This window comes from Melanerpes formicivorus, unplaced genomic scaffold, assembly GCF_026170545.1.
Source record: "Melanerpes formicivorus ecotype bairdi unplaced genomic scaffold, bMelFor1.0.p_v2 SCAF_38, whole genome shotgun sequence".
NCBI lineage: Eukaryota > Metazoa > Chordata > Aves > Piciformes > Picidae > Melanerpes > Melanerpes formicivorus.
The window spans coordinates 925066-941200 of NW_027142390.1; the positions used below are offsets into that span (position 1 = coordinate 925066).

General features: G+C 57.6%; 1 protein-coding gene across 2 annotated transcripts in view; it reads right to left on the bottom strand.

The window, feature by feature from the left end:
• Window positions 1–5436: 5436 nt before the first annotated feature.
• GRM7 (glutamate metabotropic receptor 7) overlaps window positions 5437–16135 on the bottom strand; it is a 186656-nt gene continuing 175957 nt past the window's right edge. Inside the window, exons 10-11 of one of the 2 annotated variants that reach the window (XM_068157753.1) lie at window positions 15843–15935; window positions 5815–5879 (exon numbers count right to left, since the gene is read on the bottom strand). In XM_068157753.1, coding sequence (XP_068013854.1) covers window positions 15865–15935 — 71 coding nt within the window. In that variant the 3' untranslated portion in view covers window positions 5815–5879; window positions 15843–15864. Of the gene's footprint in view, window positions 5880–15842; window positions 15936–16135 lie in introns of both variants that reach the window. The other variant, XM_068157754.1, reaches the window with a different exon arrangement.

The following is a 16135-nucleotide window of genomic DNA, read 5'->3' on the forward strand; positions in this document are numbered from 1 at the left end:
GTGAGTGGCACAGCTCCAGGTGAGGCTGCTCCACGCAGGGCTCGGCTTTGGGAAGCTCCTGGCAGGCTTTTTGTACCTGAGTTGCTTCCTCAGGCAGTGATCAGAGCAGAGCACTCTTCAGGGTGGATAAATCATTCAAGGCTGGCTCTGTGCTAACCTGGAGGAAAGGAGTTGGAGACCTTTGATGCTGTGCAGGGGGAGCAGCCGGGGGGGAAAGCATTGAGCAGCTCACCCTCAAGGAACAAGGAGCAGCAGCAGCTGGTGGGTGCTGGGTCCTGCTCAGACCCCTCCCTGTGTCCACACATCCCTCTGGCAGGCTCACAGCCTGCTGGGGTTTGGAGGGGACCTCTGCAGCCCGTGGAGCCCAACCTCCCAAACCAAGCAGGAGGAAGGAAAGGCTCAGAGTTTGTTCTCCATTGGGTCCAGCACCGGATGAGCTGGGAGTGGAACTCAGACCCAGCCAGGACCCTCCCAGCAGCTCCCTTCCACCTCCTGCTCACCACCCTAGAAGCCCCAAGCCAAGCAGCCAGCTCTTTTTTGCCCTTGCAGAACACATCTGCAGGCCTGGGAGCAAGGACCCCTCTTGGCTGGGAGCCCCTTGAGCCCAGGCAGCTCTGTCCCTCGGCAGAGAAGAAGAAGAAGGAGGCAGCCCCCGAGGACTCGTTGGGCTGCTGCCTGGTTGGCCGCTAACAAAGCCCTTCCTGGGGGGGCATTTCCAGCCTTTGTCTGCGGCAGTCCCTTCGGAGGGTTAGGAATGTTAAGCCGGGGCTGAGGAGGCTTCGCAAGCACCTCCCCAGCCCGGGGCTGGCGGGCACGGGAGACTCAATCAAGGGCTGGCACCGAGGTCTTCATCACTATGCGCTGCGGCCCCCGCCGCAGCTGCCGCATTTGCTTGTGGTGCTGATTAACTTCATCAGGCTAATTGATCAAGTTGTCTGGAGCAAACGGGAGGCTAAGTACCTTCCCCCGTGAGCCGGGCGGCTCCGCGGCCGCCTGCCGTTGGGGTGCAGGTGTGGTGCTGCAGTCGCAATGAGGCTCCCCTCACCCACCCCCCCCCCCGCCCCCGCCTGAACTCTTCCCCTCCCAGCTCTCTCAACAGGTTGGCTCTGGTGCGTGGCTCACTGAGCTGTGGGCTGTTGAACGCAGTCGCCTTCAAACCAGGGATGCAGAGACCCGCAGCCTTGGGAGGGACCTCTGGAGAGCCTTGAGTCCAACCCCCCCCGGGGCAGGACACAGCCGGGGGTGGGGGGTGGGGGGGCTTGAATGCCTCCAGAGATAGAGACTCCACAACCTCTCTGGGCAGCCTGCTCCAGGCCTCCAGCACCCCCACACCAAACAACTTTCTCCTCATGTTGCTCATCCCCATTGCTCCTGGCCCTGTCACTGGGCACCACCAGGCAGAGCCTGGTCCCCTTCATCCTGACCCCCACCCCTCAGGTGTTGAGAGACATCAGTGAAAGCCCCTCTCAGCCTTCTCTTCTCCAGCATCCACAGCCCCGGGGCTCTCAGCCTTCTCTTCTCCAGCATCCACAGCCCCGGGGCTCTCAGCCTTCTCCTCTCCAGCATCCACAGCCCCGGGGCTCTCAGCCTTCTCTTCTCCAGCATCCACAGCCCCGGGGCTCTCAGCCTTCTCTTCTCCAGCATCCACAGCCCCAGGGCTCTCAGCCTTCTCCTCTCCAGCATCCACAGCCCCAGGGCTCTCAGCCTTCTCTCCTCCAGCATCCACAGCCCCAGGGCTCTCAGCCTTCTCCTCTCCAGCATCCACAGCCCCAGGGCTCTCATCCATGGCAGAGCTCTTCCAGTCCCTTCAGCATCCTCCTAGCCTCCACTGGCAGCAGAGAAGCCTCAGCAGCTGAGGACAGCTCTGGAGACCATCAAGCATAGACCAAAAGGCTTCCTCTGCCTGGCTGTGCCTTGACTTTCAGGGCTTGTTTCAAACCCCACTGCTTCAAAAGTCACTTTCCCCGCATCCCCCACCCCCCCTCCTGCAAATACCTGAACCCCCCACCCCAAAGAAAGACCTTTCCCAGCCCCACTCTGGCTGCACCAAGCCTGCCTCATATCAGCGTTGGGCTGTTGGGGGCTAGGTGAGGAATGAAATGTTAGGCACAAGGTAGGGGATGGAAGGGGGGGGGGGGAAGGAAGAGTAGGGAAAGGAAGGGAAGGAAGGGTAGGGGAAGAAAAGGAAGGGAGGCTAGGGGAAGGAAGGGTAGGAAGGGTAGGGGATGGAAAGGAAGGAAGGGGAGAGGAAGGAAAGGAAGGAAAGGGAGGGGAAGGAAGGAAGGGTAGGGGAAGGAAGGGGAGGGGAAGGAAAGGAAGGAAGGGGAGGGGAAGGAAAGGAAGGAAGGGGAGGGGAAGGAAGGGTAGGGAAAGGAAGGAATGGGAGGGGGAGGAAAGGAAGGAAGGGTAGGGGAAGGAAAGGAAGGAGGGGAAGGAAGGGAAGGCGGGGAAGGAAGGGAAGGCAGGGAAGGAAGGGTAGGGAAAGGAAGGGAGGGAAGGAAGGGTAGGGGAAGGAAGGGAAGGAAGGGAAGGGGAAGAAAAGGAAGAAAGGTTGGGGGAAGGAAGGGTAGGGGAAGGGTAGGGGAAGGAAGGGTAGGGGAAGGGTAGGGGAAAGAAGGAAGGAGGAGGAGGGAAGAACTGAAGCCCCAAATGACAATTGATTGGAGCAAACAATAAAAAGTTAACCAAAATCCTTTATTATCCATTCTGGGGAGCAGCACAGGGCGGGGGGGGGGAGGGGGGAGCAAGGATCGGGGTTTTTGTGGTGGGGTTTGTGTTTTTCCACTGAATTGGCACATCAGAAGCAGCAGGGGAACGAGAGGGACTTCATTACAAAGAGTAGAAAACATCCATGCTGTTGGGGAGGCCTCCTCACGCTCCGCTGGGAGGGGCTGGGGTGGCAACAGAGGCAGAAACGACAACAGAAACACCAACGGAAGCCAACCCCCACCCCCAAACCGACCCCAAAAGCACAACGCAAAGACTCTGCCCCTCCCCCCCCCCCAAAATAACAACCAGCAAGACACGGGGGGGGGGGGAGCGGGAGGGGGGCAAAAGAAACTAAAGCCACACTCTGTCCTCCCAAGGGCCTGGAGAGTGCTGGAAAGAGAGAAAAGAAGAAGTGAGAAGGAAAGAAAAGAGAGAGATGGAGAAAGCACTGACCTCAGAAAGGAAAGGAAATGGAAACGTAAATAATAATAATAATAATAATAATAATAATAATAATAATAATAATAATAATAATAATAATAATAATAATAATAATAACTAATATCAATTAATTATTATTAATATTATTATAATAAGCTAATAAATGAAAATAATAAAACAAAATATAAGACATAATAAAATATAATACAAAATATAATAAATAATAAAAGATAATAAATAATAAAATATAATAAATAAAAGATAATAAATAATAAAATGGCAGAATATAATAAAATCATAAAATGTTATAATAAATAATAAAAATAATAATAAATAATGACATTATTAAATATAATGATGGATAATAAGACAGGATAAAATAGAATAATAAAATATAATAATAAATTAAAATAGGATCAAATAGAATAAAATAATAAAACATAGCTATGAATAATAAAGAAAATAGTAAATAAAAATATAAACTATAATAATAAATAATCAGTAAAAATATAAACTGTAATAATAAATTAAAAGAGTAACATAACTAAAAAGATAAAAGACAATAAATAGATAATAAAATAAACACATAATAATAAATAAAAATAATAATAGATAAAACTAATAAAAATAAAACCACTTAGCAGTTAAAAAAATAAATAAAAGAGCAAAACAGCAACAATAAATAAATAATAATAAATAAAACGAATGAAAGTAAAAACACTTGGCAGTAAAACAAACAAAACAGCAAAAATTAATAATTAATAATAAATAAAACTAATAATAAATAAAACTAATAATAAATAAAACTAATAATAGATAAAACGAATAAAAGTAAAACCACTTGGCAGTAAAAATAAATAAAAGAGCGAAAATAAATAATAATAAATAAAACTACTAATAAATAAAACTACTAATAAATAATTAATAATAAATAAAACTAATAATAGATAAAACTACTAAAAATAAAACCACTTGGCAGCAAAAATAAATAAGAGAGCAAAAATAAATAATAATAAATAAAACTAATAATAAATAAAACTACAAATGAATAAAACTAATAAAAACAAGTGTTTGCTTAGCAGTAAAAATGATAAACAAAAGAGCAAACATAAGTAATAATGGATAAAACTAATAACACATAAAACTAATGAAAATAAAACCACTTAGCTGCAAAAAAGCAAAATAGCAAAAATAAAGAAATAAGAATCAATAAAACTAATAACAAAGCTAATAAAAATAAAGCAAATTAGCAGGAAAAATAATAAATACATTAATAAATAATAAATAATAAAAATAAATAAGACTACATCCAGCTAATAAAAATAAAAGCGCTTAGCAGTGAAAAAAAAATGATAAATGAAAGAGCCAAACAGCAGCAATAAATAATAACAAATCAAACGAATAAAAGCAAAAGCACTCGGCGGTAAAAAGAAAAAGAAAGAAACAAAATAGCCGAAATTAATCAAATAATAATTAATCAATAAACAGAATTAAATAACCCGGCAGTGAAACTAACAACCCAGCAGGAGCGCGGAGCGGAACACCGAGCAACCAGCCGCAGCCGCAGGCGCAGCACCGCCCGCTCGCATGCCACAACCCAGACCCCGACACCAGCCCTGCGCAAGCGCTCAGCTCCCGCGGCCCGAGCCGAGCTGCCGGCGCCGGTTCGAGGCGCACCACAGCAACACCAACACCGCACTACACAGAGCCCCCCCCCGACCCCACCACCGGGGGCTGGGCGTGTGTGGGGGGGAGGCACACGGGAGGGGTCCCAGCGAGGCCATTTCACTGCATGCAGCCCGAAGAGCAAGACCCCCACTCCCCCCCACCCCCCTCCGCTTGAAACAGCCTCAAAAAAGAGCTCTCTGCTTCCTCGGCAGCCCAGGGGGAGCGGGCAAGGAGGGCGGGAGGGAGGCAGGGGGCGCGGGGGGGGGGGAACTCTTTGCCGGCACAGTTTTTGGTCTTTAGATTCTTTTTTGTTTTTGTCTGTTTTTTGTTTGTTTCTTTTTTTAAGTTACAAAAAATAAGGTCTATGGATCGCGGGGAGACCACAAAGTCAGCACACAGCATCAGCATCATCATCATCATCATCATCGTCACGCCAAGCCTTCGGAACGCCTCGCTGGGTGCTGGGTCTTGGCGGTGGTGGTTGTGTGCTCTGCCCCCCACCCACCCCCCCGCCGCGGGCTCCGGGGGGGGTCTCTGCTCTCAAGAGACTGCAACCAGGCACCCGGCGACCAGAGGAGAGATGCCCCCTCCCCCCCCCCCAAAAAAAATACCCCAACCCCTCCCCCCCCAAAGAAAACTCCTCACAAACTGTACAGGAAAAGCCACCAAACCCTCGCGGTCTGGAAGGACATAGAAAGACCGAAAGAAACGGGGGGAAAAAAGCCCAAAACGTAGCCCCTTAAAGAGTCCTTTTTTGTTCGTCTGGAGCGGAAGGCAAACCCCCTCCCCGCCGCCCCCCCGCCGCCAGCGGGCACCTCCCCGGGGGGCAGGGAGCGGCCGCTGGGAGCCTCCCGGCGGGGTCGGGGGGGGGGAAACTCCTCCTGCTCTGTCCCCGCAGCATCGCCGGGCCCTGGGTCCTGCACCGCCCCCACCCGGCGCAGAGGAGGTGACCCCCGGGGGGGGTGGGTGGGGGAAGGTCTGCACCAGGAGGGAAATCCTTGCAGCCCCGGCTTAGATCACCAGGTTGTTGTAGCTGACGTACTTCTTCTTGGCGGCCGGACCTGCAAGAGAAGCACACCGGGGGGGTCAAGCTTGGGCTGGGCAGCAGGGAGGGAGCCCTGCGGGGAAGGAGCCTGGGGGGGACTGGCAGCACAGCCTGGGCTGCCCTTGGCCTTCTGTGCCCATTGGCAGAGGTGGAGGGAGGGGATCCTGCCCCTCTGCTCTGCTCAGACCTCACCTGCAGGACCACCGACACAGGAAGGACCTGGAGCTGATGGAGAGGGTCCAGAGGAGGCCACAAAGAGGATCAGAGGGCTGCAGAACCTCCCCTGTGGGACAGGCTGAGGGAGCTGGGGGTGCTCAGGCTGCAGGCAGAGCTCAGAGCTGCATTTCAGTGTCTGCAGGGCAGCTGCAGGCAGGCTGGGCAGGGACTGCTCAGAAGGGGCTGTGGGGAGAGCAGGAGAGCAATGGTTTGGGGCTGGGGCAGGGCAGAGGTAGGTTGGGCATCAGGAGGGAGCTCTGCAGAGGGAGGCTGGGGAGAGACTGGGACAGGCTGCCCAGGGAGGGGGTTGAGGCTCCAGGCCTGGAGACACTCAGGCTCAGGCTGGCTGTGTCCCTGGGCAGCCTGCTGTGGCTGGAGCTGTCCCTGCTGCCTGCAGGGGGGTGGCCAAGGTGCCCTTGGGGGTCCCTTCCAAGCTGATGCAATCTCCGGGGGCCAGCTGGGGGCAGACAGCTATGAGCTCAGCCCAAGCTGTGTCTCCAGCCCCAGCTATAAACCAAATGACCACTGATTGATTTTGCTGTGCTCCTGCAGGCTGGGTGACTTCACTGGCACCATGGGCAGAGCACACCAAGATTTCTGGGGCTGGTTTGTGCCTCTGAAAAGTAAAACCACCAACAAACCACAGAGCAGCTTACAAGAGAGCTGGGGAGGGACTTGGCCAAGGGCTGGCAGTGCCAGGCTGAGGGGCAATGGCTTTGAGAGGAGAGACTGAGACTGGAGAGGAGGAAGGTGAGGTGGGGAGAGCCTGGCACAAGGTTGCCCAGGGGGCTGTGGCTGCTCCCTCCCTGGTGGTGTCCCAGGCCAGGCTGGATGAGGCCTTGAGCAGCCTGGGCTGGTGGGAGGGGTCCCTGCCCATGGCAGGGGGCTGGAGCTGGCTGAGCTTTGAGCTCCCTCCCAACCCAACCCTCTCTGTGACTCTTCCCATGCACGGGGGGGGGAGGGCAGGGGAACCTTCCTCCTCCTGCTCCTGGTGTGTCTGGGGAGCTGCACAGCTTGCACCAAGGAAGCAAAACCTAAGCCCAGAAGCTGAGCAGTGAGGCAGAGCCAAGCAGCACCTGAGAGGCCACCGGGACACGGGCAGAGGGCTCCAGCCCACCCCCTGTTATCAATCTCTGCTGATGACTTCCTCAGAGCCCCCTGTGTGCCTGCAGTGCTTTGCTGTGCCGCCCTGCAGCGCCCCGCCCCCAGCTGCTGCTCCTCCCTGCCCCGCAGGGGAGCCGGAGCTGCCTGCCCTGCCCAGGGCTGAGCCCACACAGCGCTGCTGATCTTCACTGCCCATTAACTCCCTCCCGGGCACACGGCAGCAGAAAACTCATTACCCTCCAAGGCCAGCCTGCAACTATTCCATAAGCTGTGCTGTGCTATCAAGTGCTGAAGAGAGGGGAAAATGCAGCTGGGAAGGTAAGAAACAACCAACCTCAAACCAGCCTGAAAGAGGCTGCAAAGTAATTGCAGCAGTTATTTGGTGGCACTCTCCAGCTCTGCCCATTACTGCAATCTCCAGCAGCAGCAGAGCTCCTGGGGCACAGGGGGAGGTGGGGGATGCTCTCTCCCCCGCTCCCTATCACGCCAGCCCCTCCTCTGCTTCCCAGGGGTGCTTTTGCACTCCAGCTTTCAGCACACCTGGGGTTTCTCTTTTGCTGGATGGCCTTCTCATTTTCCAGACCACTCTGAACCATCAGGGCCTAAAAGAGCTCAGCCAAGACATTAGGCTGCTGGTGTGGGCTTCTGTCACCTCAGGTCCTGGGTGGCATCAAGAGCAGCCTGGCCAGCAGAGGAGAGAGGGGATCTGATCCTCTGCTCTGTGGAGACCTCACCTGCAGGGCTGGGGCCAGCTCTGGGACCAGCAGCACAAGGACCTGGAGCTGATGGAGAGGGTCCAGAGGAGGCCACAAAGAGGATCAGAGGGCTGGAGAAGAACCTCTGCTGTGGGGACAGGCTGAGGGAGCTGGGGGTGCTCAGCCTGGGGAGGGGAAGGCTGCAGGCAGAGCTCAGAGCTGCATTTCAGTGTCTGCAGGGCAGCTGCAGGCAGGCTGGGCAGGGACTGCTCAGAAGGGGCTGTGGGGAGAGGAGGAGAGCAATGGTTTGGGGCTGGGGCAGGGCAGAGGTAGGTTGGACATCAGGAGGGAGTTCTGCAGAGGGAGGCTGGGGAGAGACTGGGACAGGCTGCCCAGGGACTCTGAAACCTCTGAGTGAGAAGATCCAAGCCTGAGACAGCCAAGTTCCCTCTGGCACTGCTCTGCTTCCCAAGATGAATGCAGCTGACAGAAGCATCATCCATAATGTAGGTGAGGTGATCAATAAAGGCTTCAGGGTTACTTGAGGGAGGAAGGACAGCCCTGCCTGGCCCTGGGAGGAGCTCTGGGCTCCGGCTGTGGAGCTGGTGCCTGTCACTGCTCTCTCCCTGCACCAGAGCTCCAGCAGCCTGCAACCCACCGGGCAGCAGCTCCCCTGCGCCCGGGGTGGCCACCAGACAGGGATCTCATGCAGCCTGTTGCTGCCGGTGCTAAGGGCTGACAGCTCTCCAGCAGAGCAGCAGGTTGGCCTCCTGCAACCAGCACCCCCCCGCAGTGCTCAGAGGACCCTGCCAGCCTCAGCTCCCCAAGGGGGGAGCCAGCAGCTGTGCTGTACAGAGCCCAGCCTGCAGGGATGCTCTGGGCAGCTGCAGCTGAGTCCTGAGCTCAGCGGCAGGGAAGCAGCAGACAGTCCCTGGGGTGGAGGTGGAGGGCTGCAGGGTCAGGGCACTGCTTTGGCTGCCCTCTTAGGGCATCAGGGCCAAGCACTGACCTAACCCCTCCATGGCCACCAAACCCTGGCCCCAGGGGCCATGGCCACAGGGTCCTGGAATCCCTCCAGGGCTGGGGACTCCACCACCCCCCTGGGCAGCCTCTGCCAGTCCCTGACCACTCTGGCAGCAGAGTCATTTCTCCTCATCTCCAGCCTGACCCTCCCCTGGCACAATTCCAGGCTGCCTCCCGGGGAGGTGGTGGAGTCCCCAGCCCTGGAGGTGTCCAAGGAATGTGTGGCCATGGCCCCTGGGGCCATGGTGGGGTTGGGCTGCTGGTTGGACTGGATGAGCCTCGAGGGCTTTTCCAACCTTAATGATTCTACGACTCTGTGATTCATCAACCCTTGCCCTTCCAGCTCCTACCTGACCTGGGGGCTGCTCCCAGTCTGCCTCCTTCCAGCAGGGCTGGTGCCAAGCCCCTCTCTGTGCCACCATCACCTGAGAAGAAGCAGAGCAGCCCCAATCCTCTCTCCCCTGCTGCACCAGCTCCCTCCCTTGGCTGGTTCTCACGCCCTGGAGCAGGGCCCCCAGGGCAGGCAGCCCTGGCAGCACACAGAGGGGAGGCAGAGCTGGCAGTGCTGGCTCCTGGTCACATTTAATCACTTTCCCTTCGATTTTGTGCACATTTGTAACCTCTCCCACGCCTAAAGAGAGAAGATTTACAGAGCTGACACTGGGGTTTATTGCAGCCCTCAGGCAGCTCCAGCCCTCAGATGGATGGAAGATGAGCTCAGGGCTTCCAGCACCGAGCAGGAGCTGCTGCTGCTCTGCTGCCTGCCCCTCTGCAGCCACCCCGGGGGATGAGGCTCACCTCCTCTTCCTCCTTGCCCTAATGCTTGCTTAGCAGCCTGCCACAGCTGCCCCAGGCTCTGCTGCCTGCAGGCTGGGGGAGAGCCTGGAGGAGGAGATGGAAGCTCCACTCCTGAGCTGTTGCCCAGGCCTGCCCCAAAGGCAGCAGAGGGAGTGAAGCCTGGAGGAAATCAGATCACTGCCCTGGCCCCTCTCCACATCCCCCCTGCTCCCTGCTGTGCTGGCAGCTCACCTGCTGAGGTTGGCTCCTCCAGAGCCTCAGTGTGGGCCTGGAGGAGCCAGCTGAGGACTGGGGACCCCTGCCCTCGCCCATGGTGGAGCTCAGCGTCCAAGCACACAGCTCAGGAGCTGCAGAGTTCACCTGGTGGAACTGGGGAGAAAATCCCAGGGCTGGCTGAGAGCATCGCAGGTCAGGCTGGGGCCACGTGGACTCAGTTTTACCCGGGGCAGACACACCAGAGGGTGCTTCAGGCAAGGAGTCTAATGAGCTGTCACAAGTGTCAGCTGCTGCAGCAGCCTCCCCCAGCGCTGCAGACACTGATTCGGCAAGACAAGATCAGATTCTCCTCTGGCTCAGCTCTGTCTGCACCAACAAGGGAGCTGGGAGCCAGGTGTCCAAGCAGTCTATCTGGTTCCATCACCAAGTGCCACTCAGGTGCCTCTGCTTCCACTCTGCAGAAGGCTGATAAGGGCTAGGAGCTCCTATCTCAGCAGCAGATCACCAGGTGAAGACCAGCAGCTAGAATCCTGCAGTGAGTGAGTAGAGCCAGGAGAGCACCACCAGAGGAGGAGCTGAAGCAAGCCAGCTCCTCAGTTTCGTGCCCCTTGCTCCAAGGAGGACATTGAGAGGCTGGGGCAGGGCCAGGGAAGGGCAACAGAGCTGGGGAAGGGTCTGGGGAGGAGCAGCTGAGGGGGCTGGGGGTGTGCAGGATGGAGCAGAGGAGGCTGAGGGAGACCTCCCTGCTCTCTGCAGCTCCCTGGGAGGAGGCTGCAGGGAGCTGGGGTTGGGCTCTGCTCCCAGGGAGCTGGGGTTGGGCTCTGCTCCCAGGGAGCATGCATCAGGAGAAGAGAAGCAGCCTCATGCTGCACCAGGGGAGGGTATGAGAAGAAACTCCTCTGCAAGGCTCTGACAGCCTGGCCCAGGCTCCCCAGGGAGGAGGCTGAGTCCCCATCCTGGGAAGGGTTTCAAAGCTGAGGAGCTGTGGTGCTGAGGGAGATGCTGAGTGCTGGGCTGGCAGTGCTGGGCTCAGGGCTGGCCTGGATGGCCTTGCAGGTCTCTGCCAGCCTAAAGCATTCCAAGGCTCTCTGACAGTCACCTGGGCTGCACTCAGTCACCTGCCTGTGGCACTCAGAGCCTCAGGAACACTCAGGTTGGAAGAGACCCTCAGGATCACCGAGGCTCTGCAAGGCTCACCCCCAGACCAGAGCCCCAGGCCCCACAGCCAAACCACCTTCAAACCCAGCCCGGGCTGGGGGCTCCACCACCCCCCTGGGCAGCCTCTGCCAGGCCCTGACCACTCCTGCAGCACAGAATTGTTCCTCATGACCAACCCAGACCTGGCACAAGCTGTTTCAGCTTCCCTGAGGGCAACTTCAGACTCACAGAGTGCTGGGAGGGGACCTCCAGAGAGCCTCGAGTCCAAGCCCCTGCCCAGGCAGCATCACCCAGGGCAGGCTCACTTCAGGTGTAAAGGATACAGAGTCCCAGGGTGCTGGGGGTGGGAAGGGAGCTCTGGAGCTCACCCAGCCCCAGCCCCCTGCCCCAGCAGGGCTCCCACAGCAGCTTGCCCAGCAGCACAGTGCCCAGGGGGGTTGGGAGCTCTGCACACCAGGAGACTCCACAACCTCTCTGGAGGGCAGGGCAGTGGAGGAGTGAATTTCACTCTTCCAAGCAGTGACTTCCCTCTGGCCCCCAGGTCTGCCCCCACCACAGGTGGCTGCCATCAGAGCCTGGTCCATGCTGTGTGCCTCAGTGCCACACTGTCCCTGCAGCTCCCAGCCCTGCTGTGCTGCTGCTGGGGCAGAGGCTCCTGGGGTGTGTGGCTGCTGGCAGCAGAGCCTTGGACAAGCAGAGGAGCACAGAAGTGCTGCCTGTGTCCCGGGGGGACAAAATGCTCTGCAAGCCTCTTAACAGCCCAATCACTTCCCCCCTTCTTTCACACCACACTGTAAATGTTTCACAGCCAGCAGGCCAGGCCTGCTGCCAGCAGCAGCTGCTCTGCCCAGCCCTGGCTGCAGCAGGAGAGGGACTGTGAGCAGAGGGCACTGCCACTGCTGGCTGTGGAGCTGCAGCTCAGCTGGGGAGCTCCTCTGCCTGGAAGAAGGGGAGTGGGCTCTGTGCTGGAGAGGAGTGGTCCTGATCTGCTCTGCAAAGCCAGCTTCAGTTTGGTGTCCACAGAGCAGCCTCAGGTGGAACATTTCCAGCCTCAGTGGGAAGGCTGAGACAGAGCTCTGAGGGAGCCCAGGGCTTCACCTCTCACTGTCAAGAACTTCCTTAGGATTCACAGACCCCTGGAGTGGTTTAGGCTGGCAGGGAGCTCAAAGCTCAGCCAGCTCCAACCCCCTGCCATGGGCAGGGACCCCTCCCACCAGCACAGGCTGCTCAGGGCCTCATCCAGCCTGGCCTTGGACACCCCCAGGCAGGAGGCAGCCACAGCCTCCCTGTGCAGCCTGTGCCAGGCTCTCCCCAGCCTCCCTGTGCAGAGCTCCCTCCTGATGGCCAACCTACCTCTGCCCTGCTCCAGTTCCAAACCAGTGCCCCTTGTCCTTCAGACACTGAGCATGCAGCACCCCAGCAGGGAGCCCAAGCAGTGCAGGGGAGCTCAGGGGGTGAGCTCCTGAGCGTTTAGGGCAGGAGAGAAACCAACCCAGCTCCTGTTGCTCCTTAGCTGGAGCCACCAGTGCCAAGATCCCCAGCTGAGCTGCACTGGCAAGGCCTCCCTTGGAATGCTGGGGGCTGGGGAGATAACAAAGAGCAGCCCAGGATTTGCACCTGCCTAGAACAAAGCAATTACTGCTCCTTGGGTTATCTGGCCTGGGGAGCCAGGCCCTGGTGAGAGCTGCTGCAGCCAAGTGTGGAAGCAGTTTGCAGGGAGCTTAATTAAAGCTCTGACTTGAGTCATCTCCCAAAGCATCCCAGAGGAGTGCTGCAGGCAGAGCTGGGAGGGAATGATTCCTCTCTATCTCTTGGTTTGGCTCCTGAACACCCTCCTCCACCTAATGGACACTTCCCAGCTGGGGGCACCTCTCACAGGACCTCCTGCCCTCAGCAGGGACAGCCCCAGCCAGGGCAGGCTGCTCCCAGCCCCAGCCAGGGCTCCCAGCCCCAGCCAGGGGCAGGCTGCTCCCAGCCCCAGCCAGGGGCAGGCTGCTCCCAGCCCCAGCCAGGGGCAGGCTGCTCCCAGCCCCCAACCAGGGGCAGGCTGCTCCCAGCCCCCAGCCAGGGGCAGGCTGCTCCCAGCCCCAGCCAGGGGCAGGCTGCTCCCAGCCCCCAACCAGGGGCAGGCTGCTCCCAGCCCCCAGCCAGGGGCAGGCTGCTCCCAGCCCCCAGCCCCAACCAGGGGCAGGCTGCTCCCAGCCCCCAGCCAGGGCAGGCTGCTCCCAGCCCCCAGCCAGGGGCAGGCTGCTCCCAGCCCCAACCCCCCTGCCCTGCACTGCTGCCAGCCAGGGGCAGGCTGCTCCCAGCCCCAACCACCCTGCCCTGCACTGCTGCCAGCCAGGGGGCAGCTCCCAGCTCTCTGGGCAGCCTGGGCCAGGCTCTCCCCACCCTCAGCCTCAAACCTTTCTCCCTTCTCTCCACTCTCAGTCTCCCTCTGGGAGCCCAAACCATCCTCCCATGTGCTGTCCCAGCAGGATCCCTGCTCTAGAGTCTGTCCCCAGCTTCCTGATTGTCCTCCTGAAGCACTGCAAGGCCACCAGAAGCTCTGCCTGGAGCCTACTCCAGGCTGAACCACCACAGCTCTCCCAGCCTGGCTCCCAGCAGAGAGCTTCCAGCCCTCTGCAGCCTGTGTCAGGCCTCAACAACCCTTCTGTTGCTTGAGTCCAACCTAAACCTCCCCTGGTGCAGCCTGAGGCCATTTCCTCTCGCCCTGCCAGCTGCTCCTGGGGACAAGAGACCAAGCCCCACCTTGCTCCTCCCTTCAGGGAGCTGTGGAGCTGCCAAGGTCCCACACATGTCCCTCCCACGAGGCTGGGCAGCCCCTGGGTCACTGTTGTGACTCTGCTGAAGGACTTCAGCAGGCAGCAAACCTCACACCACAGCTCCTCACTCAGCAGCTCCTCTCCTCGCTTCAAGGGGAGCTGCTGGACCCAGCTGGCAGAGAGCTGCAGGCAGCCAGCACCTGCAGAGGGAAGCCAGGACTGCTGAGGGCCTGGAGCAAGCTGCAGTGAGTGGCAAAGCTCTGCAGCATCTCCCCCCAGGCTGCTGTGAGCTGCATGGCTGAGCACTGCAGCCCTGCAAGCAGCAGCTGGTTCCTGGGCACCACCTGCTGCCTGCCAGCACCCTGGCAGTGCTCAGCAGCAGAGATGTGATGCAGGGCTCCTCAGCCCAGGGACAGGATGAGCACCCAGGGCTGTCACTATGGCAACTCCACTTCTGGCTCTTCTCCTCCCTGCAGCCAGCAGCACAGCCCTTGCTAGGTGCAGAGCCAGGCTCTGCTCCCAGGTCAGACCCAGTGCTGTGAGGAGACCTCCCAGCAGCCTGCCAGTGCCTGGAGGGTGCCTCAGGAGGGCCTGCAGGGACAGGACCAGGGGCAAGGGTTTGAAAGGAGAGCAGAGCAGATGGAGACTGGATGTGAGGAGCAAGCTCTGCAGCAGGAGGCTGCTGGAACACTGCAGCAGGCTGCCCAGGGAGGTGCTTGAAGCTTCATCCCTGGAGCTATTGAAGGGGAGGCTGGAGAGGGCTCTGAGCAACCTGCTCTGGTGGAGGATGTCCCTGCTGAGTGCAGGGGCTTGGCCTGGATGAGCTTGGGAGCTCCCTTCCAACCCAACCCAACCCATCCTATGCTTGTGTGGTGCTTGGGCCACAGCTCTCTGAGCCTCTTTAGAGTCAAGAAGGTTCCTCACAGCTCAGCAAACAGCAGCTCCAGGCTGGCAGCCCAGCAGGGACTCAGAAACCCCTTTGCTGGCTGCTGGCTCTGGCTGCCAGAGCCAGCCTGGGCACATCTGGGTGCTCCTCTTAGAAGCCATCAAACAGCCAGGAGGAGACATTTGGGCTTCAAAGGCAAAGGCTTCCTGGGGCCCCAGGGGCTGCCAGGCTGGGAGGGACCTCAGGGAGCAGCTGCTGCAAGTGTCCTGGGGGTGACAGAGGAGTTCCACCTCCACGGGTGGGAGGAGGAGAGCAGCAGGGCCTTGTTTGGCTGGAGCATCACCAGCGACACCACCATCATCATCACCACCACCACCACCATCACCAGTGACACCACCATCATCATCATCACCACCACCACCACCATCACCATCACCACCACCATCATCATCACCATCATCACCATCACCAGTGACACCACCACCATCATCATCACCACCATCATCATCACCACCACCACCACCATCACCATCATCACCATCACCAGTGACACCACCATCATCATCACCATCACCAGCGACACCACCATCATCATCATCACCACCACCACCACCATCATCACCATCATCAAACTGTTAATATTAGCACTACTAATAATAACCTTAATAACATAACAACAGCAGCAGCATTATGGATGGAGAGGGGAAGGGGAGAAGGGGAGAAGGGGGAAGGAGAAAAGGGGGAAGGGGGGAAGGGGGGAAGGGGGGGAAGGGGGGGAAGGGGGGAAGGGGGGAAGGGGGGAAGGGGAGAAGGGGAGAAGGGGGAAGGAGAAAAGGGGGAAGGGGGGAAGGGGGGAAGGGGGGAAGGGGGGAAGGGGGGAAGGGGGGAAGGGGGGAAGGGGGGAAGGGGAGAAGGGGAGAAGGGGAGAAGGGGAGAAGGGGAGAAGGGGAAGGGAGAAGGGGAGAAGGGAAGGGAGAAGAAATCAGAAAGCAAGAATAAAAGCAAGAGTAGAATCAGGACAGAGGCAGGAGCGAGGGCAGGGCAGGGATGGCAGCAGCTGGAGGCTCATCATGCTGTAAGGGGATAAGAAAGGAGGCAGCAGCCAGGCTGTTCCTTACCTTGGTGGCAGGCAGGCCCAAGCTATACAGTGGGTGGCAGAGTGTACCAAGTGACAGACTTTTGAACACTCTTCCTGCCTGGAGGGGTGCAGTCTACAGGAAGATAAATACAGTGGTAGGTACAGAGGGCTCTGCTCGCCCCCAGCTGCCCTGCAGCCTGGCACCCCCCACCCCCGTGCCCAGCTGGGAGGAGAGCAGCCAAGGGGGGGCCCAAGGCCAGGGCAGGGGGACCTGGGGCAGGTCTCTGAGCCCAGGGACCTGGGAGCAGGGCAGAGCTGCAGGGCAGAGCTGCA